Genomic DNA, 26989 nt, shown 5'->3' with positions numbered 1-26989 from the left:
ACATGGTACGCATACCAACCAAGACATGACATTAACAAGTTGCCTGCACAAGGTTTCCTATTTTTCACCAGTGGTGACATTTTCTGCATTTAGCCGTAGATCGCAGCAATTTATTAAACTGTAAGGTTTAAGCCTGTCAAAAAAATCAAAACCAAGCATAATGGTCCTAAACCCATCTATAATTTAGACGTGACTAAAAGCAAAACATGTTCTTGTGGCCACACCCCTATAAAATGTTTCCACCAAAGAGTAATTAATCTTCTCTATATGCCAGAGACACACGAACTACATACACTGAGAACTAGGTGAGAGGTGGCATTGGGCGAAGTTTGTGATGATGAACGGTGGGATGCTTTATGTGTTAGATTCCAGCCAGTAGGGGGCCCGATTCAGAGTTGTGCGCTTTTAGCAGCAATGCTAATTTATGGTAATGCCGCAGGAGGAGTCACGTGTAAATAAACGCCTCCTGTCGGCTTCTGTGATCTGGTTCGGTGTCCAAACAAGCAGCGTCGGATCATCTGTGTGCACGTTGGCCATCAGAGTAACCCTCAGGTTATTTAAGGTGGCCAGTGTTTTTCCGCAGCAGAAGCCAGTGAAGCTGCATACACGAACGCAGCCACTGGCTTCAACGCACCTAGAAAATGGGGCTTCCGAGCACTTTCAGCAAACTCGCAGAAGAAGCTCTGCACGTGCGCAATACAGATCCTATGCATGTGCAGAGCTTCAAACATCGGGTTTGCGTACAACTCTGAATCAGCCCCTTGGTTACACCCCTTTCACACCAAAGTCCCAGGTCTGACCTGGGATTTGGAACACAGGGCCTGATTCAGACCCGCTCACGAGCGCTGAGCGCTCGCAAGCGGGTCGATGTTGGCCAAGTGCGCATGTGCACGACGGCCAAGCCGTCATTATGGGTCTCGCACCAAAGGGGGAGTGCTGTCAATGGTGATTGACAGCAAGCCCCCTTTGGTGGGCGTGCCGGGGGCATGGCTGCCCAGACGGAGGCGTTCCCATGGGAACGCCTACCATCTGGGGCCGGCCCCACTGACATCAGTAGTGATGTCAGTGGGAGTGATTTTGGCTCTGATAGAGCCAAAAGCACTCCAGGGCTTGCGACAGACGAGACCCTACCACAAGGGTCTCGTCGCAAGCCCGATGGTCGCTATGGTCTTGACCATCGCGACCAACATTTTGGCCGCTCGCTATAGCTGTGGGTGGTCACCCACAGCTATGCGAGCGGGCAGGAGGCCGCTCTTAAAAAAAAAGATAAGGACGGCCCTGATTCAGAGCGAGCACTCTGTCAGAGCGTCCGGCTCTGAATCAGGGCCACAGTTCTAACCCGGGACAGATCCCAGGTCGGGCTGTGTACACTGCACACGAGTTCTGTGTTAAAATTTCTGCCGATGCGTGGAGATGACATTATCTCTAAGTGCCGGTGAGCTGGCTGTACTTATGCTGTAAACGGGCCCCAGGTCACCCGTTTACACTGCCACTTTACCCGGGTCCAACCCTGCTCGCCACCTATAAGTATGACAGACGGCACAAGCAAAAACTGAAAAACTATAGCAGACGCCATTCTCTCAACAATTTCTGCTGCAATATGGACATTTAAAACAGGCACGGGAGCATCAGAGACCTGCCCTACATCTCTCCTCCATCCCTCCCTCCTTCTCCCCAATCTCCTTATCACCAAGACACTTTTGTCTCTGTCTGTTCACTACCATCACACTTTCCCCCTCTCTGCAGTTCGTCCTTGTGCCAGTCCGTGTGTTTGTAGTGGTTTTACATACTAAGGGGTCTATTTACTAAGCAGTGTTAGGAGACAGAGTGAAAAGTGATAAGGTGCCAGCCAATCAGCTCCTAACTGTCATCTCACAGGCTGTGTTTGAAAAATGACAGTTGGGAGCTGATTGGCTGGCAGCTTATCACTTTTCACTCTGTCTCCTAACACTGCTTAGTAAATAGACACCATAGTCATTTACCGGCCACTGTAATTAATCACAATCAGCTAATACTTCAATCCTATATCCAGTTGTGATATATGTGTATTTTAATGTCATTAAATTACATATTATTTTTACGCACAGTTGTCCTAACATTATTGGCCCATTATCACACACACAATCACATTGTCATTATCTATACTTATAAGGTTGAGTGCAAGGTATCTCTCTTATATAAATACTTCTCATTAGAGAGGTTGGTTACCTCTTTATACCATATGTAGCTCCCGCCGCAAGAGCGCTGCATTTGTAGTGCGGAAGGGCACAAAACCAAACAAATTGTCCAGCCCTGCTCGATACCCGGGTTGGATTGCCAGGTCACTGGAACCAGGTTATTTTTCGGGGACCTTTTTAAACTGAGCCGCGACTCGGGTTGACACAGCAATAACCCAGGTTATTTGGCCAGTGTAAAAGGGGTATAATTCACACTCCATAGGTTTAGCAATTAAGACCTGTCCCCTTATGTAAAAGCATAAGTGAGAAGTGAATGGATGGATGTGGTAAGCTACAGACTGCAAATTACACCTCAGCAATGTCAGACTGAAGGAAGATTGCGGAGCCTCTGTCTATATGCAACTCTTTACACTTATGATTTAATTAACATTTAACGATAAAAGTAACAATAACACCAGTTACAATACAGCGAGAAGCTGGTTTCTTGCACAAATTATTACGAATGTATGTCACCATGCTGTTTGTTATACTAAAATTGATTTACATTGTAACACTGGGGTTCTCACCTTTAAATATTCAGGAAACTCAGCTAGTTTGTGGTTTGCAGTGGAAAGCTTCTTCATCAACTCGGTCAGGGAGATTGGACTGAGGCTATAACTGCAGAAACAGAGAGTGGACAGTGAACTAATGACCACTTAGGACAGACTTGCAATAGTTATTCACCAAGAGGCTCTACTCACGCCTGGTTCTTGCTGTCAGGATGTTCCTCTGGAGTTGGGTTTGGGCTGGAGTCTTGCTCTAGCTCCAGAGAGTTATCCTGGATCTGCCTGGCCCTCTGATGTTGCTGTATCATCTCTCTAAGAGCTTGCTGTACATCTGCAATCTCACGCTGAGCATTCTGGAAGCCGACATGTAGCTCTGACAACAGCACCTCGAAGTCAGGCAGAGTTCCCGAAGTGTCCTTTTCTGCTGGTGCATCAGGGTCTGCATCTCCTCCAGCCGAGGTCTCCATCATTACTTCCAGCACAGGAGGACTGGGTTGCCCACTCCACCATACCTCATACAGGTATAAATAAGCTATGAAGGCCTGCAGACTCTCACAGGCAGCAGAACTGTGTTTGTTGTCAGGATTGAGGTTAGTTTTCAGCTCATCGCAGCCTGATTACAAAAGAAGATAGAACAACTTTAGCAACAACACAGTATGATTTATAGATCTTATAAGGTGGCTCTGGTGCTTCTAGCACACTCTGCTGATGCAGCAAACTTCTGATACACAGACCAGTGTGTGCTAGAAGCACCAGAGCAGTGAGCAACACCCTAGGTAGGAAAGAGGAACTGCACGGGTTGTGACAGGTGCAGGGTGCTAAAATGAAGACTACTATTAATGTAATGTGTGTGGGAGAAGGATTTAATGTTATGGGTGGTTTAATGTCGTGTGTGTGGGGAGGTTATCATGTAAAGAAACCCTCCCCCCGCAGGTAGGAACACACATATCATTTGTACATTGTCACCTCTGAGGGTGGAGCCAAACACTACATTTCACTGCTCAACTAAATAAGAAAATATCCCTGTATATTGTACTATATGTACTGAAAGCAAAGCAGCTCTTTTTCTCCTTCCATTAAATGGCAGCAAACACTACAATTTTAAAGACATTAAGTTCCTAAATTAGAAGAGTGCAGTTCCCACAGAAATATGGCAGCATGAATAATCCAACTTTCAAAATAGCCTTCTATGTAATATACAAGCTATTGTGACTGTCAAGTAAGGAATACTACACACTGTATACAAAGACATTATAAACAAATTAAAGTGAAGGATATCCGAATGAATTGGTATTGAACGTGTTTTTGAAAAGCAGGGATTTAGATAGGGATTCTCTTTTACAGATACAAGATCAAAAAGAACAAGAAAAAAATGAAATCTAAGAACAAATATTTTGATCCCTCTGTGGTATTTACATCCAAGTTTAATAACTCATCAAATGGGGTTGCTAAAATTATCAAGAACAACTATACACTCCTTACATTAGATCCCCTTCTTAAAGAGACCCTTCAACCACAACCGTCGATCATTTTTAAGAAAGCAAAAAATATGAGATATGGTAAGAACTTACCCTTGTTATCTCTATTTCTACGAAGTCCATAGGGTTCCACAGGATACCTTGGGGGGGGGGGGGGTACAGGTGATGACGTCAGGCATCGGGCACCATAGAGTTAAGTTTCAGCCTCCCAGGATGCACTAGGGTCCCTCTCCTATACCCCGCCCCCGAGCCAAGGCATCTCAGTTAGGTACCAAGCCATAGGCCGGAGGAGGAGAAGGAAGAGAGAGAAGAAAGATCTGGACACACACAAGAATCACATTCTCACCAGAGGGAGACGGAAAAACCGGTGACCAGAGCAAAACCCATCTGCAGCACAGGTGCGACAGGGCAGGAGCCCTGTGGAACCCTATGGACTTCGTAGAAATAGAGATAACAAGGGAAAGTTCTTACCATATCTCATATTTTCTACTTCAGGGTCCATAGGGTATCCACAGGATACCTTGGGGATGTCCCAAAGCAGTATCCTTTAAGGGTGGGGACGCTCCTGTGCTGAAAGGAGAATCCGCCGCCCGAAGGAAGCATCCTGAGAGGCGAAGGTGTCAAACCTGTAATACCTCACGAAGGTATGGACAGAGGACCACGTAGCAGCCTTGCTGATCTGGACTGCAGAGGCACCACGTCGAGCTGCCCACGAAGGACCCACAGACCTAGTGGAATGAGCCTTCACAGAAGGAGGAACCGGCAGGCCTACATGAAGATAAGCTTCAGAAATAGCCATACGGATCCAGGCTGCCAAAGTTTGCTTTGAAGCAGGCCAACCCTTTTTACGGAAGCCATAGAGGACAAACAAGGCGTCCGACTTCTGAAACGAAGAAGTGCGGTCAACATAAGTCCTTAAGGCCCGCACAACATCCAAAGTGGCCTCACCCACTGAAAGGCCAGGTGAGTTAAAGGCCGGAACAACTATTTCCTCGTTAACATGAAACTGGGAAACAACTTTGGGAAGAAATTCAGGACTAGTGCGTAGCACTGCCCTGTTCCCATGAAAAATCAAGAAAGGGGGTCTACAAGAGAGAGCCCCTAAATCAGAAACACGTCTGGCCGACGCTATGGCCAGAAGGAAAACAGTCTTAGCTGTTAGCCATTTAAGATCCACTGAACCCAGTGGTTCAAACGGCGGTCCTTGGAGAGCCCTCAGGACCACAGTCAAGTCCCAAGGCGCAACAGGTGGAACAAAAGGCGGCTGAATTCGCAGAACGCCCTGCATAAAGGTGTGCACATCAGGGATTGTAGCAATCCTACGGTGAAACCAGACAGACAGGGCCGAAACCTGCACCTTCAAAGAAGCAAGGCGAAGCCCATGGTCTAGTCCCGCTTGCAGGAAGGCGAGTACCCGAGACAGACAAAACTCCCGCGGTGCATAACCTCTCGGTCGACACCACTGGAAGAACGTATGCCACACGCGATGGTATATTCTTGCGGAAGACGGTTTCCGAGCTCTTAGCATGGTACGCACTACAGAGCTGGAAAACCCCCTGGACCTTAACATGGCCGTCTCAACAGCCACGCCGTCAAAGACAGCCGAGTCAGGTCCAGGTGAAGACAAGGACCCTGTGACAGAAGGTCCGGTCGGAGCGGTAACCGCAGAGGACGGTCCACGGACAGACCCTGAAGGTCTGAGAACCAGTGCCGTCTGGGCCATGCGGGAGCTATCAACAGGAGCATCCCTCCTTCCTGTTTGAATTTACGGATTACCCGTGGAAGGGGGGAAACCGGAGGAAAGAGATAAGCAAACCGGAACGTCCACCGGACGGACAGAGCATCCACCAGAGACGCCTCTTCGTCTCTTGTGCGAGACCCGTACACCGGCAACTTGTTGTTGTGCGGGGACGCCATGAGGTTGATCTCTGGAAGACCCCACCTGTCCAGCAGCAGTTGAAAAACGTCCGGGTGCAGGGACCATTCCCCCGGATGAACGTCCTGGCGACTGAGAAAGTCCGCCTCCCAGTTTAGCACTCCCGGGATGAAGACCGCTGATATGGCCGGAAGATTGCGCTCCGCCCATACCAGGATCCAAGACACCTCTACGAGAGCCGCCCGACTTCGGGTTCCTCCTTGCCGGTTTATGTAGGCCACGGTGGTAGCGTTGTCCGACTGGACCTGCACTGGGTGACCTTGGAGAACCCGATGTGCCTGCTGGAGAGCATTGAAAACCGCTCGGAGTTCCAAGATGTTTATTGGAAGCTCTGCTTCTGCCGGAGTCCACCTGCCCTGGAACAAGTGTGGACCCGAAACTGCCCCCCAGCCCCGAAGACTGGCATCCGTTGTCAACAGGACCCAATTCGCCACCCAGAACGGACGACCCTTGTTGAGATGGGTTGTCTGCAACCACCAGGCAAGGGACAGGCGAACCTCTGGAGTGAGCACTATCGTCTGGGATTTTAGAGACTGAGGCAGTCCATTCCACTTGGACAGGATCAGGTGCTGCAGAGGTCTGGAGTGAAACTGGGCATATTCCACCATGTCGAATACCAACACCATGGAGCCCAGTAACCTCATCGCCGAGTGCAGAGACACCCGGCGGCTCTGCAGACAACTGCGCACCCTCGACTGTAAGGCAGAGATATTTTCCCCCCGTCACAAAGATCCTTTGCTGTCCCAAGTCCAATAAGGCTCCGAGGTGCAGAATCCGCTGAGACGGGATCAGGGTGGACTTCTGCCAGTTTATCAACCAGCCGTGCCATTGCAGTAGCGCAATGGTCAGGTCCAAGTGGCGCAGAAGGAGCTCCGGAGATCCTGCCACTAAGAGTAGGTCGTCCAAGTACGGCAACATGCAAACTCCCTGCAGCCGCAGGGAAGCCGCCGTGACCGCCATCACCTTGGTGAAAACACGTAGTGCTGTCGCCAGGCCAAAAGGTAACGCCCGCAACTGCAAGTGGTCGCTGCGGATTGCAAACCTGAGGAACTGCTGATGGCGCAAAAGAATAGGGACATGCAGGTAAGCGTCCTGTATGTCTAATGACACCATGTAGTCCCCAGGTTCCAGCGCCAGAATGATGGACCATAGGGTCTCCATCCGAAACTTCGGCACCTGCAAAGACTTGTTGAGAGCTTTGAGGTTGAGAATCGGACGAAACGACCCATTGGGTTTCTGCACCAAAAAGAGATTGGAATAGAAACCCTGGCCCCTCTGGGAGAATGGAACAGGCACTATAACTTCAGCCTGGAGCATAGTGTGCAAGACCTTCCGCAGCTCCGTGGCTTTGTTCCGGTCTGATGGCAGACCCGTGGTGAAGAATCGAGCCGGGGGTCTGTGCCGGAAGGAGAGGGTATACCCGTGTGAGACCACCTCGAGAACCCAAGTGTCGTGGTGACCGACCAACACCGGGCAAACTGCAGCAGGCGGCCTCCCACTTTGGGATCCCCCAAAGGGAGGCCCGGACCGTCAGGCCGCAGGCTTGTCATCTGGCTTAGGGGCCGGACGTCTGGTACTTCAGGCCTGCTTCCGGGGCTTGGCCGATTTCTTGGGGCCAGCCTGTCGGGGAAAGGACTGTGCTTTAGGCCTACCCTGGGCCCTATAAGACCGAAAGGACGATGTACCTGAACCAGAAGGAACAGCAGCCGACGGGAGACATGCCGATTTAGCTGCCGCCAGCGTGGCTACAATCTTGTCCAGGTCCGGACCGAAGAGAACCTCTCCGTTAAAAGGCAACGCCTCCAAACCCTTTTTGGAATCAGCATCCGCCTTCCAGGATCGCAACCACAAGGTGCGTCGAGCAGCCATCGCTGCCGAAGAAATTCGAGACGCCAGGGTACTAATATCCAAGGCCGCTTCGTTGATATAAGTGGCCGAATCCCGGAGATTGACGATCAACTCCGTCTGCTCAGCCGAACAGTCGGAATCGAAGGACGCCTCCAACGTATCAGCCCAGCGCTCCATAGCACTGGCAACCCAGCAAATGGCCATAGCTGGCCGCGCTGCCCCGCCCGCAAGGGAATAGACGGACTTCAGGCAGATCTCCACCTTGCGGTCCGTAGCATCCTTAAGGGAGGACATGGATGGCATGGGTAATGTGGCACTACGGACAAGGCGCGTCACATGAGAATCCACCTGTGGAGGGGATTCCCACTTGGCAAAATAATTGTCCGCAAACAGATACGCCACTGCTAAACGTCTTTGAGACTGATATCGTTTGCCTGGCTGTTTCCACGCTTCCTCTAGGTGGTCAACTAATTGCCCCGAAAACAAGAGATATGGTAAGAACTTACCTTTGTTATCTCTGTTTCTACGAAGTCCATAGGGTCCACAGGGTTGACCTTGGGGTATAGCTGGATCTGGATCCACGGGCACCACGCAGTTAAAGCTTTGCTGCTCCCAGGATGCACTTGGGTCCGTCCTCCTCTATACCCCGCCCCCGACCACAGGCACCTCAGTTGGTAAGCAGCTAAGGCCGGAGGAGGAGACTAAACAGAGAGAAGGAAGACTGGAACACACAAGAAACCATACTCACAGAAATGGGAGACGGAAAACCGGTGACCAGCCACACAGCCCATTTGAAGCCAGGTGCGTCAGGGCGGGCGACCTGTGGACCCTATGGACTTCGTAGAAACAGAGATAACAAAGGTTAGTTCTTACCATATCTCTTGTTTTCTACTTCAGGGTCCACAGGGTTGACCTTGGGGATGTCCCAAAGCAGTTCAACTAAGGGCGTGGACGCTCCTGTGCTGAAAGGAGTACCCGGCGCCCAAAGGATGCATCCTGAGAGGCGAAGGTGTCAAACGCATAGAACCTCAAAAACGTCTGAATTGAAGACCAAGTAGCCGCCTTACACAGCTGAACAGCGGAGGCACCACATCTAGCAGCCCAAGAGGGACCCACTGAACGAGTGGAATGAGCCTTAACAGAGGCTGGCACAGGTAAACCCTCCTGTGCATAAGCCTCACAAATAACGGAACAAAGCCAACGGGCTAACGTTTGCTTGTTGGCAGGCCAACCCCTCTTGTGAAAACCGAAGAGGACAAACAAAGAATCCGACTTCCTAACCGAAGCAGTCCGGTCCACATAGATTCTAAGTGCCCGGACCACATCTAAGGAAGCCTCACCAGCAGAAAGATCAGGTGACTGAAAAGCTGGCACAACAAGTTCCTGATTAATGTGGAACTTTGAGACCACTTTGGGCAAAAACTCAGGACGCGTGCGGAGCACCGCCCTGTCCTGGTGAAAAATCAGAAAAGGAGGGCGACAGGAAAGCGCCCCCAATTCTGAAACCCTCCTGGCAGAAGCAATTGCCAGGAGAAAAATGGTCTTAAACGTCAGCCACTTGAGCTCCACCGACTCAAGCGGCTCAAAAGGAGTACCACCGCCAAGTCCCAAGGAGCCACCGGAGGCACGAAGGGAGGCTGGATCCTGAGAACACCTTGGAAAAAGGTGTGAACATCTGGCAGTGTAGCAATCAGTCGCTGAAACCACACGGACAAAGCAGACACATGAACCTTCAGAGAGGCCAGACGTAAGCCGAGGTCCAAACCCGATTGAAGAAACTCCAAGATTCTGGAAACCCGGAACACCTGCGGATCATAGTTTCTGGATTCACACCACTGAAAATAAGTGCGCCACACCCTGTGGTAAATCCGCGCGGAAGCAGGCTTGCGTGCTCTAAGCATGGTACCAATGACCGAACTGGAGAAACCCCTAGACCTCAAGACGGCTGTCTCAAGAGCCACGCCGTCAAAGACAGCCGACCCAGATCCGGGTAAAGGCAGGGCCCTTGAGACAACAGGTCCCGACGCTGAGGGAGAAGGTACGGAGCGTCGATGGAGAGGCACCTCAGATCGGAGTACCGAGGACGTCTGGGCCACGCTGGAGCCACCAGCACGAGCGTGCCGCCGTCCTGCTTGAATTTCCGCAGAACCCGAGGAAGCAGGGATATCGGAGGAAACGGATACGCCAGGTGAAACGTCCATTTCACCGACAGAGCGTCTACCAGACAGGCGCCTGCGTCTCTTGTCCTTGACCCGTAAACGGGCAACTTGTGATTGTGACGGGAGGCCATCAAGTCCAGCTCCGGCAGCCCCCACCTGTCCACGAGTAGCTGAAACACCTCTGGGTGAAGCGACCATTCCCCGGGATGCACGTCGTGACGGCTGAGGAAGTCCGCCTCCCAATTGAGGACTCCGGGAATGAAGACTGCCGAGATCGCTGGAACGTGACACTCTGCCCAAACAAGAATGCGAGACACCTCCGACATTGCTGCCCGACTGCGAGTTCTCCCTTGGTGGTTGATGTACGCCACCGTGGTGGCGTTGTCGGACTGCACCTGAACCGCCCTTCCGTGAAGAGCGGGGCCGGACGACTGCAGGGCCCTGTATACCGCGCCCGCAGTTCCAGGATGTTGATGGGGAGAAGTGCTTCTTCCGCGGACCAACGACCCTGAAGCGATAATGAGCCGGTCACTGCCCCCCAACCCCGGAGACTGGCATCCGTCGTGAGCAGGACCCAGTCCGGGATCCAAAAGGGGCGCCCCTCGATCAGATGCGCTGTCTGAAGCCACCAAGCCAAAGACTGCCAAACCTCCGGGGACAACACCAGCATCTGAGAGCGGATCTGGTGAGGTAACCCGTTCCATTCCGATAGAATCAGCCCCTGCAGGGGCCGGGAATGGAACTGGGCAAATTCCACCATGTCGAATGTCGACACCATGGACCCCAGAACTCTCATAGCCGAATGGACTGACAGTCGGCAACTGCTCAGGCAACTGTGTATCCGCAGCTGCAGGGAGGAGACCTTCTCCGGAGTCAGAAAAATCCGTTGCTGACGAGAATCCAGCAGGGCTCCCAAATGAACCATCCGCTGTGATGGAATCAGGGAGGACTTCTTCCAATTTATCAACCACCCGTGTGCTTGAAGACAAGCAATGGTCAGGTGGAGATGTCGAAGAAGCACCTCCGGGGAGCTCGCCAGCAGCAGAAGATCGATCAGGTACGGCAACAGACGTAGACCCTGACCCCGAAGGTGGGCAGCCATAACTGCCATCACCTTGGTGAACACCCTCAGAGCCGTGGAAAGGCCGAAAGGCAACGCCCGAAATTGGTAGTGATGGTTCAGGATAGCAAACCTCAGATACCGCTGATGTGCCGGTGCTATGGGCACATGGAGATAGGCGTCCTGGATATCGAGGGAGACCAGAATGATGGAACGTAACGTTTCCATCCTGAACTTGGGAACTCTGAGGTATCTGTTCAGAGACTAGTACCCCGTCCCGCGCTGAGACTGCGGAACGGGAACAATGACCCCTGCTTGTAGCAAGGATTCTATAGCTACCTGAATCTGACCAGCTTTGGTCTTGTCCAGAGAAGGACTCGTGCAGAAAAACTGGTGGGGCGGCCTGAACCGAAAAGACAGGGCGTGCCCCTGAGAGACTACTTCTCGAACCCAGGCATCCGTGGGCGAATTGGAGAAGTCAGCCTCCCACTCTGGGGTCCCCCAGAGAGAGGCCCGTCCCATCAGGCAGCAGGCTTATCCTCCTGCTTGGAAGAAGGGCGCCGAGCACTCCATGCCTGCTTCTTGGGCTTGGGTGCGGCCTTGGTCGCCGAATGTCTCGGGAAGGACTGGCCCTTGGCCTTACCCTGAACCCGAAAGGACCGAAAGGCAGAGCTCCTCACTTTAGCCGGCGCAGAGGCCGCAGGGAGGAAAGCCGACTTGGACTTAGCCAAAGTATCCACTATTTTGTCCAAATCCGGACCAAATAGTAAATCACCATTAAAAGGCAAGGCCTCCAGACCCTTTTTTGAATCTGCATCAGCCCTCCAGGACCTCAGCCACAGGGAGCGCCGAGCAGACACCGCTGCAGCCTACACCCTAGAAGTGAGCAGGCTGGCATCCAAAGACGCTTCCCCAATATAGGAAGCTGCATCCCGCATCTGTCCCACTAACGCTCTCTGGATATCCGGAGCCTCATCAGGAAAGGTATCCTCCAAGGCATTGGCCCAGGCCTCAATGGCTTTAGCCACCCAGGAGATAGCCATGGACGGGCGAGCCACCGCCCCGGAAAGAGAATAAATGGACTTTAAACAAGTCTCCACCTTCCTGTCCGTGGGATCCTTCAAAGAGGAGATAGACGGCAATGTCAGCGTCGCGCTTTTGATCAAGCGGGTAACGTGGGAATCCACCGCCGGCGGAGTCTCCCATTTCCTGCAATGAGCTTCGGGAAAAGGATAGTTCGGCGCCAACCTCTTCTGTGGATGGAACCTCTTACTGGGTAATTGCCTGGCCGCCGCCATATGATCCGTTAATTGATCAGTCAGGGGGAACACAGTTGAAGTCACCTTGGCCTTTTTAAAATTAGGAAACTTCGACCTAGGAGCCGGCGCATCATCCTCAACATGTAGGATAGCCCGCACCGCCCTAACTAAGGCTGGAACATTAATGGAGGACTTAGCTTCCACCTCCTGCCCCATGGCATCAGAGTCAGAGTCCTCATGGATTTCTCCATCATCTGAGGACACTTCCGAGTCCGACAACTGCGCAGCTAGTGAACTCACAACCGGACGTTTAGACGCCCTTGGTGGCACATCACTTTGCAACATCGACTGAAATGCCGAGGATGAAGCCGCCAGACTCTGTACGGAGCTGGAGAGAACATCCACCCAAGGCGGAGGAGCCGTCGGAGCAAAACTCTGCAAAGGCACTACAGACTGACGCGTCACTGGGGGAGACTGCACATACACAGGCAGTCCCGAGTAAGGACCCAGTCTGGGCCCCGGGGGGAGACCGCAATATTTGTGGAACACCCGGGGAATGGGGGATGGTGGGCTGAGGCAACGCCCTAGAAGGGACAGCTGATGGGACCGATAAACGGTCCGCAATAGACGCCAGCACCTGTGAAAACATCGCCCAAGGAGGGTCCTGTGACACAGGGGGGTTGGAGGGGCCCGGTACCAGCTGGCACCGCCCGCACAGACCATCCTGAGATAAGTCCTCCCCATCAACTCCAGCAGCACAGCGTCTGCAGGAAAATAGCACAGGAGCCACAGGGCGCTCAGTCTCCTCATCGGACATGATACCGTAAATACACAAGAAATACGTATCACCAGAGGAATTACGGTTTTAACACCCGCGCACTCACCAGTATGCGACACAACAGCCCAGATATGGTACTGTGTAGCACACAACAGTATGTGACTGACCCCACAAATACGTGATATATATAAGTGAGGGTCTCAGAAAAACGCCCTTCCCCCACACACCTGCCGGGCCGTAGGAGAAGGAAAGGGATAGTTATAAGCTGACAGCAAGGAGAATAAGTCACAGACAGGCAGCACTAGCAATAGTCACATACAATGCAGAAAAGTTAGTACTCACTGCACCTTCCGCTACAATCAACCGCCCAGATTCAGTGTCTGGGAGGGCTATAGCGCTGTGTACACTGTCCTTTAGCAGGGGAGAAGTACACAGGGGGACCGGTCCACTTGATACCGCTTGGGAGTCTGCGATGCCTGCCAGTAAAGATGGCCGCCGGAGACCTCAGAGGAGGAGTGGCCGTAAGATAAGAGCAGCTCAGCGACGCCAGACTGCTAGTTGAAAGGCGCGCTGAGCTGAGGGGAGGAGCCGCTAGACAGGGAAGGCTGCCTCCCCTGGCTAGCAATTAACTACCAGCCTGATACCCTGGTGGTCTAGCGGACACGCGGGGTATTCCTCAATTGAGGGGGAGCCCGCCGCCGCCGCTAGCGCCTCCGGTCTGTCCCCAGAGATCGGAGGCTTCTGACTGCATACAAAGTATCCGCGGGCCGCCGCACGCGGCGACCCGCGGCTTACCTGATCCCCGTCGCGTCCGGCAGCAGTCAAGGGAGTCCCCAGAGCCCGGCTAGTACAGGCTCTGGGGTCCCACCGCGATCCCCAGAGCTGTACTGGCGTTGCGGCGCCAGCGGGGAGGAGCGGCAGCGTGGACGTCCTAAAGGACAGTCTGATGCTGCCGCTCTAAAAATGTAAAAAAAAGTAGAAAAAAATAAAAAAAAATTCTCTTTTAAAATAAAGCTTAGGGGCTGCTCCTGCAGCCCCACTGCGACAGGGTGACCCGACTCCGGCCGGGCACCAACTAAAACTGAGGTGCCTGTGGTCGGGTGCGGGGTATAGAGGAGGACGGACCCAAGTGCATCCTGGGAGCAGCAAAGCTTTAACTGCGTGGTGCCCGTGGATCCAGATCCAGCTATACCCCAAGGTCAACCCTGTGGACCCCTATGGACCCTGAAGTAGAAAGAGGAAACACTGTGGTATCTCCTTTAACATCCTTGAAAAAGGCGTATTTGGACTTTGATACCGGAGGCTCCTCATCCTCAATAACTAAAGCAGTACGGACTGCACGAATAAGGCCAGGTATATACACCTTAGACTTAGCGTCCGACTCTTTAGGACGGGGAGGTTCCTGGTCAGAAAGATCCAGAATCTCCCCATCATCGGACGTCCCGTCGTCATCCTCATAAGGAGCAGACAGAGACGCCACCGGCCGCATCACAGACTCCCCCTGCAACACTTCTGACAACTGCTCTACAGAGCTTGTTAACAAATTAACCCACGCAGGCTCATGAGAGACCTGAGGAGGGGAAATAGGGAGACTGTGGGGTACCATCAATTGTCTCGGGAAACCCTGCATGGGTGACGACACCACTGACTGCTGGGACAATCCCATCTGAGTGAAGGCAGGCTGCGGAGCTAACTGGCCCACGAGGGTTGTAAGCGCTTTGGCAAAACAAGCCCAGGGCGGCTCCTGTACCGGAGCCGTGACCGTAATCGGCCGCGTCAACGAATAACACTGCCGACATAGTCCCTCCGCTATAGGTACCTTGCATGTAGTACATAAAAGCTGGAGAGGAAAATCACTTTCAGACATAATGGTAAGTATGTGACCCCTCTCACTGATACTCGTTAGTATAGTGTGAGACCACCCTGCAAGCACCGCACCGCAAGGGCTTTAGCAGAAAGAACAGGGACAGTTAAATGCTGACAGATAGAAAATAAAGTACAGGCAGCAGACTCTAGCATAGGTCACATACAATGCAAAGAAATCAATTCCTGCACTATCAGCGCTGATCCTCAACTACGCAGACTCAGAGCCTGGTAGGACACAGCGCTGCATACACAGACCTTAATCCAACGGAGGAGAGGTATGCAGGGGGACCCAGACCGCGATGCCACCGTTCATCAGCGTCCAGCAGCGCTCACCATGCTTCTTCCAAAGATGGCCACCGAGGAGCAGAGAGGAGGCCGGCCTGGGGGAGGAGCGCTGACACAGGGCCAGTCAGCACAGTGCAGAGAGGGCTGTGTGCAGCGGGGGAGGCGCCGGCTGTGAGACAGGGAAGGCGCGCTCCCCTGGCATGCATTTAACCCCTGGGACGCCGCAGTGCTACCGCTCTGCCGCGGTCCTGCTGTCCCAGGGGGGTAGTGGAAGCGCAGGTTAGAACCTGGCTCCACGATGCAGCCAGTCCCCAGGGAGCCCCCTGCCTGGGGATTCTGGACCATGTATCAGCGGGGACCCACCGCGGGACCCCGCTGCTTACCTGTTGTCCCCCTTGATTCCGGCCATGGTCCTAAACATCTGGGGTCACCGCTAGCTGTGACCCCAGATGCCTACCAGCATCCCCGAATCAGTACCGGCGTTCTGGTACCGGCAGGGGTGTAGGGAAGACAGCATGGACGTCAGGACTGACTGTCCATGCTGTACTTCCAGATGTGCAGCCACAGCTGCATTGACGAAACTTCAGGGGCTTCATAGCCCCCCTCTAACAGGTGCATCCGACTCCGGCCGGGCACCAAACTAAACTGGGATGCCTTGGCTCGGGGGACCCTAGTGCATCCTGGGAGGCTGAAACTTAACTCTATGGTGCCCGATGCCTGACGTCATCACCTATACCCCCCCCCCCCCCCCAAGGTATCCTGTGGATACCCTATGGACCCTGAAGTAGAAAAACTCAAACTTCTTGGCTCCCAGTCTATTTACCTCTGAGCCAACAAAGAAACAGATGTGGTTGCCTTCTAATCCAGGAGGGAACTTTTGTTGTAATTACAATAGAGGTCTTACAGGCTCCTTTATGTAGAATAAAGACAAATCCTGTACTTCTTCGGTCACGAAGGAGACACATCCTCTTAAGACCTTTGTAAACTGTAATACAACTTATGTGGTACATTTATTACAGTGTGATTGTGGTCTATAGTATGTGGGCTGCACTATTCGCCCTTTGAAACTACGCTTTATGGAACATAGGCAAAATATTTTGAATAGGGTCACAAACCATAGTAAATAACTGAGGGTGGGACTGCTCTGAACACTTAGTGTAGGGCTGAGCACGTTGCTGCTTAAAACGTGGTGAGATCACTACTAACCTCACTGGGTTTGTGAATAGATCTAAAAGAAGGGGGACGTTAAGCGCATCCTTTAGCCCTATGAGTAAAAATGAGGGATGCAATCTCAATTTAAAATGTATAGTGTTTATTTAATAATAGAACAGTTTAAAGACATATATGTGCAGATAGGATACTAAAACAAACCTAATACCTGTTTACAGATACAACGTATAGATGGTACAAACATATATAAGCACAAGTAACAAAAGACCAGGACTGTGTGTGCAGTAAATGGGAGTGTTACTCCTATCACAGTATATCAACAGCCCTGTATGTGAAATAATTTGTATATATGGACTGGACGGGATGTAGTTATGAGACCGGCGGCCATCAATCCCGACACTAATCGCGGCAAGAGATTTAACATAGGCGTCGGAATACCAACGCCTATGTTAATCCCGACGCCGGACCGATCATCCTCTGTCGGGGGGGTGAGTATACACTTAGCCGGGGATGGGGGGGATGAGGTTTAGGGACACCCGAGGGGGAATTAAGGTTAGGCTAGGGGAAGGGGGGGTTAGGTTTAGGCACTAGGAGGGGTTAGGGTTAGGCACCCCCCACGGGAGTGTTAGGTTTAGGTTGGGGGGGGGGGGGGAGAGGTAGGGATAGTATACTTACCTGCGCTGTCGGGATCTTCACCCATCGGGCTGCCAGCGTTGGGATTTGAACCGCCGGGCTGAAGTCCGGCGGTCATTCATACGGATTCCGGACTGGACACAGTGATTCACAGCTGCATTATGTGATTTACTATTGGGATCACTACAAACAGCCTGCAGTATATTCATATTATAAGCTATACATCTTTATCTACTCCTAAACTTTTACTCATCCCAAGGCAGTGTGGAGACATATACATATATATGCCAACATCGGATATATCATTATTGTTTGGAAGACCTACAGGGATCTGTTCAAAGAAAAACTCGATTGCAAAAGCTTTTTGATGCATTGAAAGGAGAAAAGTGACTATTAGATTATGTGCACAAGAGATACATTTGGCTAAATGTGATATTCTACATGAAATCATTATGTGTGTAATTCCTGAATATATATACATATACGCTATATTGTTGTTTTATGGTTTCCATGTGGGACTGATCATCCATTTTTATATGGTAGATTAGATTTACTGCTATAAACTATTATTCAAATGGAGAGTTGCAAATTGTATATCGTCTCTATTGGAGTTTGGGCGCTCTATCAGATTTGTCCATGTTTGAGCTTACTTGCTTTTTTGGGGATTGGTAATTCACCTATATTGGAGTGGCTGCTCTAAAGGGTAATGATACACTATATAAACACTAAACAAATAAGCCATTATCACGGGAAGAAGACATGCGTGCAGCATCGGATGAAACAAAAAGAAAACCCCAAGAACAAAACACACTAAAAAACAACAAAAAAATGAAAACAATTGAGCATCCTGAATCTTTAATGTAGCGCGTGTATTCTGATACCACAGGGAATGCACATACCACAAATATAGCCTTTATATACTGCTGTAAGGTGTGTGTCTAACAGATGCGCAGTAGAAACTTAGAGGAAAGCCCAGCTCCATCCCTCCCCTCGCTGGACACCACAGCTAACCTGCAGCCCCCCCATAGACCCCACCACACTTGCGTGCCTGCCTCATCCCCTGCAAAACATCAATGCTGTCCGACAGTGACTCCTGGATAGAAGGTCCCTTCCCTGACGCACATCCCGATTTTGATATATCAGCAATATTGATCCGTGACTGTGCCGGTATATTGGACTAGCAGGGAAGAGAGTGGGAGAGGGCACGGTGGGGATTAGGGGGAGACGAGCCATCAGGGGGAGAGATAGATGGCAGATACAGAGAACAGGGGAAAAAAAATGGCAATATCGGCTACGACAGTGAGCGACCCGACAACTCCATAATACTCGTATTCTTTTATTAGATTTAGTCTCTCTATAACAAGTAGCACTCTATACTACAAATTCCAGAAGGTCCTATTTTGATGGCAGTATGTAAATGGCGCTAAATGACGTCAATGGCAGCGAAAGGGCACACTGAAAATTAAATTATCGGCTTTTTACCAAATAGGAACACTTTGTTGTTTATTACAGCGGACCACGCCGCAGACACATAATCCTGTACTTCCCAGTACTTACCATTTGGAAGCAGCAGTTGGGAAATTTCTTGCATTAATGTAAATTGTCCGGCCTGATGACAGCAGTAAAGGGCTCGGAGCAATGCAGGTGCCGCCTCATCCCAACTCTTTAAGAGGTAGCTTAGAGCAGACAGCGCCACCTCCTGGGAGATGTACAGCAGCAGCTGTGTATGACAAGAAATGGGAATATTTATGTCATTACAGAGGATGAACATTTCTAACAGAATCTGCAAAGATAGATACTGAATGTATAACAAAAAGCCACAACAGCAATTCCACCCTCACCCCAATGCCAATTATGCTAGATAAACATCTCTTTCTGTTATTATTCCCGTTGAAACAATCATTGTTGGTCGTGTCCAAAAATTAAAAAGTTCTGGTACAAAGTGCTAAATTTCATTAATCAAACTTTTCAGGCACGACTCCAATTTTAGCCTAGAAATATATACAGGGAAGGGGGCTGGTGTCTCTGTGATTGCACCAAGTTTATAACTATGCGGTTTTGAGGAATCCGTCATTTATTAAAAAAAAAAAAGGAAGAGGGTCCTACCTTTTTCTGGGTCTAATCAGAATTTTAGCATTTAACCGCCCCATCTACATGCCCCTTCTACACCACTAGATCCCTCCACGTGCCCCTTCTACACCACCAGATCCCTCCACATGCCCCTTCTACACTACCACACTACCAGATCCCTCCACATGCCCCTTCTACACCATCAGATCCCTCCATGTGCCCCTTATGCACTACTAGATCCCTCCACATGCCCCTTCTACACTACCAGATCCATCCACATGCCCCTTCTACACCACCAGATCCCTCCACGTGCCCCTTCTACACCACCAGATCCCTCCACATGCCCCTTCTACACTACCACACTACCAGATCCCTCCACATGCCCCTTCTACACCACCAGATCCCTCCATGTGCCCCTTATGCACTACTAGATCCCTCCACATGCCCCTTCTACACTACCAGATCCATCCACATGCCCCTTCTACACCACCAGATCCCTCCACATGCCCCTTCTACACTACCAGATCCCTTCACATGCCCTTTCTACAGTACCAGATCCCTCCACATGCCCTTTCAACACCACCAGATCCCTCCACATGCTCCTTCTACACTACCACACTACCAGATCCCTCCACATGCCCCTTCTACACCATCAGATCCCTCCATGTGACCCCTTCTGCACTACTAGATCCCTCCACATGCCCCTTCTACACTACCAGATCCATCCACGTGCCCCTTCTACACCACCAGATCCCTCCACGTGCCCCTTCTACACCACCAGATCCCTCCACGTGCCCCTTCTACACCACCAGATCCCTCCACATGCCCCTTCTACACTACCACACTACCAGATCCCTCCACATGCCCCTTCTACACCACCAGATCCCTCCATGTGCCCCTTATGCACTACTAGATCCCTCCACATGCCCCTTCTACACTACCAGATCCATCCACATGCCCCTTCTACACCACCAGATCCCTCCACATGCCCCTTCTACACTACCAGATCCCTCCACATGCCCTTTCTACAGTACCAGATCCCTCCACATGCCCTTTCAACACCACCAGATCCCTCCACATGCTCCTTCTACACCACCAGATCCCTCCACATGCCCCTTCTGCACTACTAGATCCACCCACATGCCCCTTCTACACTACCAGATCCATCCACATGCCCCTTCTACACTACTAGATCCCTCCACATGCCCCTTCTACACTACCAGATCCCTCCACATGCCCCTTCTACACGACTAGATCCCTCCACATGCACCTTCTACACTACCAGATCCATCCACATGCCCCTCTACAGTACCAGATCCCTCCACATGCTCCTTCTACACCACCAGATCCCTCCACATGCCCCTTCTATACTACCAGATCCCTCCACATGCCCCTTCTACAGTACCAGATCCCTCCACATGCTCCTTCTACACTACCAGATCCATCCACATGCTCCTTCTACACCACCAGATCCATCCACATGCTCCTTCTATACCACCAGATCCATCCACATGCTCCTTCTACACCACCAGATCCATCCACATGCACCTTTGTAGGCAGCTTACTTTGAATAATATTCCCTGGCTAGTAATATTGTCTGTGTCTCAGCATAATTTACAGTGGACAAAACGCTTACTCATTTATCAGCCCATCAGAATCTCTCCATATATTAAGGTCCAGTGATATATTTAAATGTTTTTATAATTCATATGATCTGTGTTAACTTATTGATTCTATTGGTTAAATACTATGAAATAAATGTATTTATATATTTTTCATAAAATTGTGCCATTTTCTTTACATACTGCAGAGCTAAATATTTATATACAGCCAGTGTTTACACAGAGCAGATTATTTTAATTGATATTTAATATATAACTTTTGGTTTGTATTTCTTTGGGAACAACAGGTGTGTTCTGTTCTTGTCCACAGTTTGTTTTATTGTGAACTAATCATTTTCTTTCATTTATATATGTAATAGCTCCTAATTGTTTCCTAGTTTATATTTTGGTGAATAACATATTATGGGATGGTGCAGGAAGCGATCCATTACCTGCCTGGGGCTGGTGTTGGTAGTGATTGGAGGGGCTTCCGATGCACAAAGTTGCTGATAGGCCTCTGTATACTGGTCTGCTGTGCAGACTCCATACTCTCTCTGCCAGAGGCCAGCGAGGTTACTAAGGAACGGTTCCCTGCTGCCGATCACCATCCAGTCATGAAAACATGGCGCAGACTGTGTCTTCCAATCTACTGGAGTCTTCTCTTCTAGGTGATTAAACAGTAGTTCACTAGTACAGAAAACCAGCCTCTGTCCCTGTAAAACAAGTGTATCACGTGTCAAAATCATGAACAGTGGTTTTCTTCTATAATAAACTGTGACTTAAAGTTTAAAGCCTTTAGAAAACAACTCACCTCCACTTGACTAACATAACTGAGGTTGAGGGGTCCGAGAACCCTGCAGGACCTTGCTGTACTCACATCCACCTCGGTCGGCTAATGATCTGTTCTCCAGTAATGAGTACAGCTAACAATACAGGTGTACTGAGAACAATCAAAACACACAATGCCAATCCCCAGTGAATGGATCATTAACTGGCGAAAGCATGGGTGATCACATCGGGGAACATTAGGTAATGCAAATCAGGGAAACAGAGTTGTTTTATATGGAATGTGTTTTTACAATGGGTCATCCAGGTAGGAGTGAAATACACTATATGTGGACATACAGGCAGGTCTGATGAGGAAATTACACCTAAACATAGTAAGACGTGAATAAGAACTCTGATTGCAGTGTACAAATGCCCCAGGACCAGTGTGACATACTATAAACATTCACCTGTGGCACAGTTATGACACAACTTGGTGGTGAACTGGGCTTAGAACCTTGTATGTGAAGACGTTCTAGTGGCCCAACTCCCTATCATATCTATTGTCTCCTCTACGTTGTCAGTGACCTGCAATGTAGCGACAGACCGAGAGCGTGAATGTAACTGGCCAATAGCGCTGCTCACCAGTAGGCTAGGGTGCTGCTGCAGAGACTGCTGGGCCCCGACCCAGTTCTTAGCAGCTACGTGTTCCTGTGCACATCGTAGGGCGAACGAAGCCGCCAGGCTCTTTTCTCCTGCAATTAACGCAAGTTCAGCTGCAGTGCTCAGAGACAGTAGGTCCCCCTTCTTGGCAAGGACTTTAGCTGCATCGTATGGAGAGGATGCCCCTAAGTAACTGAGAAAGTACAGAGAATAGTCAACCATTAATGTTGGATTGGGAACCAGAGGGGGGTTTGATTACAGAAGAATACATGCAAGTTTTGGGTAAATCAGTGGTAATCGGCTAGTTTAGCCTAGGGAGGTTAAGAAGATGACTTAGGTTTAGGCAACACTTGAGGGTTTGGAGGCTTTAGGAAAAGTCTTGTTATACGAGGGAGGGAATTCCATGTAGTATGTACAACCTAAGGTCCCTTACAGGTACTTACCACTTAGCAGCCATGGAGAAGTGGCCGTCCTGTTCCAGTACTGTGGCCCAGCTGGTGTACAGCTCCTGGAGAACTGGGTCATCTGGGAGCAGACGAGATTTAGCCACAACAATGGCTTCTCTGCAACAAACAAATAACCACGGAAATTAGGACATAGCAAACATTCACATTCCAGCCATTACATATAAACTTACATGTATGATGAGCTAGACGGATGGGTCAGAGAGAAAATTTGGGGGTTACTCACTAAAGCCTCTAATTTTAGACAATTCACTTCCACCATCTCCAAATGGGTGCGAGAAAATAAAAAAAACAACAAAAATAACCTCCCAAAGAAACAAGTATAACTGAACAGAACCGAGGCAAACCCTAATCATCCCATTCTATGTGTATAGTAGTCTTCCAATTGCTTCACAATTTCAACACTAGGGGCAGTGTTCCATTGGAACTAATGTGGTACAGATGTTTCTACTTCAGGGTCCATAGGGGGTCCACAGGGTTGACCTTGGGGTATAGGTTGGGAACCAAATCCGGGCACTACACAGTTAAAGCTTTTAGCTCCCAGGATGCACTTGGGTCCACTCTCCCTATAACCCCGCCCCCCAGCCAGAGGCACCTCAGTTTAAGTTGGTGCCCGGCCGGAGTCGGGTCACCGTTTAGTGCAGTGGGGAGCTGATTAGCAGCCCCTAAGCTATATATTTTTTCAAAGAACAGAGTTTTTTATTTTTTACTTTGGACTTTTAGAGCGGCAGCGTCGGACTGTCCATAGGACGTCTAAGCTGCCGCTCCGTCACCCCACCGGCGCTGAGACGCCAGTACAGATCTGGGGATCTCAGCGGGACCCCAGAGTCTGTACTAGCCGTACTCTGCGGGCGCCCAGGACTGCTGCCGGATCCACGAGGAGCAGGTAAGGCGCGGGTCACCGCTTGCGGTGATCCGCGCATTTAATATGCAGTCCTGTGCCTCCGGTCTCTGGGGACAGACCGGAAGCGCCGGCAGTGGCGGCGGGCCCTCCCATACCCCGTGTGTCCACTAGACCACCAGGGACTTACTGATCGGTGCAGGGAGCCGGCGTCCCGGGGGTTAATAGCCGGCCAGGGGAGGCAGCCTTCCCTGTTACAGCGGCTCCTCCCCTCAGCTCAGCGCTCCTTTCAGTATGTGTAGTCTGGCGTCGCTGAGCTGCTTCCTCCGCGTGCCACGCTTTTTCTGAGGTCTCCAGCGGCCATTTTCTTGGGGTGCAGCAGAAATCTCTGGAGATGGCAGTGAGTCCAGTCCCCCTGCGTACCTCACCATCAGGTCAGTGTACACAGCGCTGTAGCCTTCCCAGACACTGAATCTGGGTAAGTTGCATGCAGTGTAATAGTGCAGTATATTATATGACATGTTTATGTATATATGTGTATATCTGCATTGTATGTGACTTATGCTAGTGCTGACTGTCTGTACTTAATTCTCTCACCTGTCAGTGTATATCTATCCCTTTTCTTTATCTGCCCTAATACAGCTGTACTTAGGGTGGTTCTGAGACCTCACATTTATATACTCGTTAATATTTGTGAGGTTTGTCACATACTGTTGCGTGCTGCACGTTGCCACATTTTAGTTGGAACTGTGTGTTGCATACGCTGAAAATGAGTCCCTGCGGCTAATTTTGGCATCAGTCAGGACCAGTATAGCGCTGCTTGATATTTCCGCCAAGATTGGTCAGATATGTTTGACCAGGAGATAGAGCATTATACTGCACCCATTTTTACTATCCTGCAAGCCATGTGCTGCAGGTGTTAGTGCGGAGGATTTGTTTCATAAAGGGTTCTGTATGTGGCGTCATCTGGTGCCGGCCCCTTTCACGACCCCATTGGGCGGTTTGTTTTCTCTGGATCCTCTCAATTGCGGATCGCCGGGCGGGCCCCATTGTTGTACCTCACTTGGGGTTACTTCACCATACTGCCCCTTTTTCATCTCAGGGTATCTCGCAGTTTCTTGCACTCTTCCCCTGTGACACAGACTATCGCTCCCTGCAGGGTTTTTTTCGCAGAATATGAATTCCCCCTGGTGCCACAACAGTCTGTCATTCCCCTTGCAGGGATTACCACAGCCACCCTAGGTGGATGTCGTTTTCTACGAAACGCAAATTGGCGTGGTTGACGCTCTGTGGTTACTTCCCAGTTGGCTCTGCCGTGAACTGGATACTGTTTTGGGCTCTTTCCCTCTTACACGGGGGGAAGCCTATTTCAGGTATTATTATCCCTGCTTTGGGGCTGGTAGCAGGTCCATTCTGGTTAGAGTGAATGTTGACCTGCACTTGTATCATACACCCTCAGTCTTACATGCCTTCGGGTTCCCTGTTGCTGACTAGCGGGTGGATCGCATGGCGGGACTCTGGCTGTTGTCAGATACGAGGTATTGCAACAGTGTTTGGCCTCCTGTCCCAAATTCCCTGGGGGTCATCACGAGCCCCTCCTGGGGTGGATGGGCGTGTTACTCGTTTAATTTCAGACGTTGACGCCTCCCATTCCTGCGTGGTCGGATTCTTCGGATCCGTAGGGGGTAACTCTGCCTGAAGTCAGTATACTCGCTTTCAGGGCTTGTTACCCATCCTACCATGGTTATAGCATGGTTGGTTAATACTATTGCATACTGAGCTGATGCATTTGTAATGTTTTTTCCCCTCCAACACGTCTGGGGTTCAAATGTATTTGGTCGCTCACGTAATATATGCAGTTGTCATAGGTGGAAATGCCTATATTGGATATCAGTCTCCTAACTTTCAGAGTTCCGACTGCGACTGTATCCTCCGTAATACCCTATGGCTGCGCTCTGGGAATGCAGAGGTGCAGATACCATCTATAGGGTAGATCTTGTTTGGTCCTGACCTTGACAGGATTGTAGTAACATTGGCAGTATTACTAACGACAAGTTTACCGCCTTCAGCTATGCCCACTACAAGGCCTCAGACGAAGTCTGTTAAGTCTTTTTGTCCTCTGGGTCAGCCTAAAGGTCTGTTACTTCATAGACTGTCGGCCTCTACGAGGGCCGATATATCCAGTACCGAGCAGGCCTGGACTGCCAGCCGATCCTGCTTCTGAACCTACGGATATCTCTTCAGCCTGACGAGACAGGCCTACCACTGGGAGATGGCGATTTTCTCAGTTCGCCCGGTACTAGTGTCAAGTTGCCGTGGCTACGTGGGTAGGAGGGTACGCCCTCTCTTTGCTCAGGTGGACTCTTTCCAGGTGATGGTACGCAGGCCCTTATTCAGACCCGAACAGGGCCTTACAAATCCAGAAAGCTATACAGTTGTTGCGGTAAGCGGAGCTCATTAGGCCATCCCCACTTTCTCAGCGAGGGACTGGTTGTTCTGCTTTCTTTCTGGTGCGGTGGCTGAATGGTCCTCTTTGGCCTATTCTCTGTCTCACTTCCCTGAACCAGTTCCTAAAGCTACCTGGGCTCAGGAGGCAATCCCTAGGCTCCATCATACTATGTTTGGAACCTGGAGACTTTATGGTATCACTAGATATACAGGAGGCGTGCCTACGGGTACTTACAGAGACCTTGCCTCAGCATGGACTGAGGTTTGCTGTATCACAGCACTTACATTTTTCGGGCTCTGCCTGTTGGGACTGTCCTCAGCCCCACAGGGGTTTACCAGCGTTTTGGATTTTCTGACAGTTCTCCTGTTCAGTATATCCCAATGCTCCTGTACCTGGACGGCCTATTGCTCTTAGCAGGATTGCCGGGGTTCTCTATAGCCAGGTCAGGATGACCGTGGCTTCTTCAGGGTGCAGACGTTTAATCAACGGGGAAAAAGTCCTCCCTGCATCCCTCTCTGGGTATTCTTCACCTAGGAGCCCTGCTGGATTCTCAGAATCTGAGAATTCTTCGGGCGTAAGACGGCATCTCCACTCTTCCATTAGGAGTACATGGATGTCTACGCAGTCGACATATGTCTTTACACTCTGGGATGCATGGTCCACTATTCGGTGTCTGCCTTTGGAAGGGTGGAATGGGCTCAGTTCCATTCCAGCCTTTCCATAATTGGCTTATCTCCAGATGGAACGAGTTTTTTCTGTCGGATCACTGTTCAAATGATGATGCTCTCTCCGGAGGCAAGTCGGTCCCTTTCCGGGTGGCTATGGTCATCTCGTCCAGGGTATTCTTGGCTACGGACAGTGTCTGGTTCGCATCCATTTCAGTGCAGTTGGACGTCTGTCGATTCCACCCTGTCAATTAACTTGTTGGAACTTTAACCTGTC

The 26989-nt window shown here is 50.5% G+C and overlaps 1 protein-coding gene across 3 annotated transcripts in view; it reads right to left on the bottom strand.

The window, feature by feature from the left end:
- Positions 1 to 26989, bottom strand: part of GEMIN5 (gem nuclear organelle associated protein 5) — a 121532-nt gene that overhangs the window by 3160 nt on the left and 91383 nt on the right. For all 3 annotated transcript variants that reach the window (XM_088475667.1, XM_088475664.1, XM_088475666.1), the window contains exons 23-28: positions 22737 to 22856; positions 22276 to 22486; positions 21318 to 21578; positions 18752 to 18914; positions 2918 to 3335; positions 2744 to 2834 (exon numbers count right to left, since the gene is read on the bottom strand). In XM_088475667.1, the coding sequence (XP_088331793.1) occupies positions 2744 to 2834; positions 2918 to 3335; positions 18752 to 18914; positions 21318 to 21578; positions 22276 to 22486; positions 22737 to 22856 (1264 nt within the window). The remainder of the gene's footprint in view (positions 1 to 2743; positions 2835 to 2917; positions 3336 to 18751; positions 18915 to 21317; positions 21579 to 22275; positions 22487 to 22736; positions 22857 to 26989) is intronic.

Source organism: Taudactylus pleione, unplaced genomic scaffold, assembly GCF_031769625.1.
Source record: "Taudactylus pleione unplaced genomic scaffold, aTauple2 ptg000176l, whole genome shotgun sequence".
Classification (NCBI taxonomy): Eukaryota; Metazoa; Chordata; class Amphibia; order Anura; family Myobatrachidae; genus Taudactylus; species Taudactylus pleione.
This window is presented reverse-complemented; position numbering and strand designations above follow the sequence as displayed.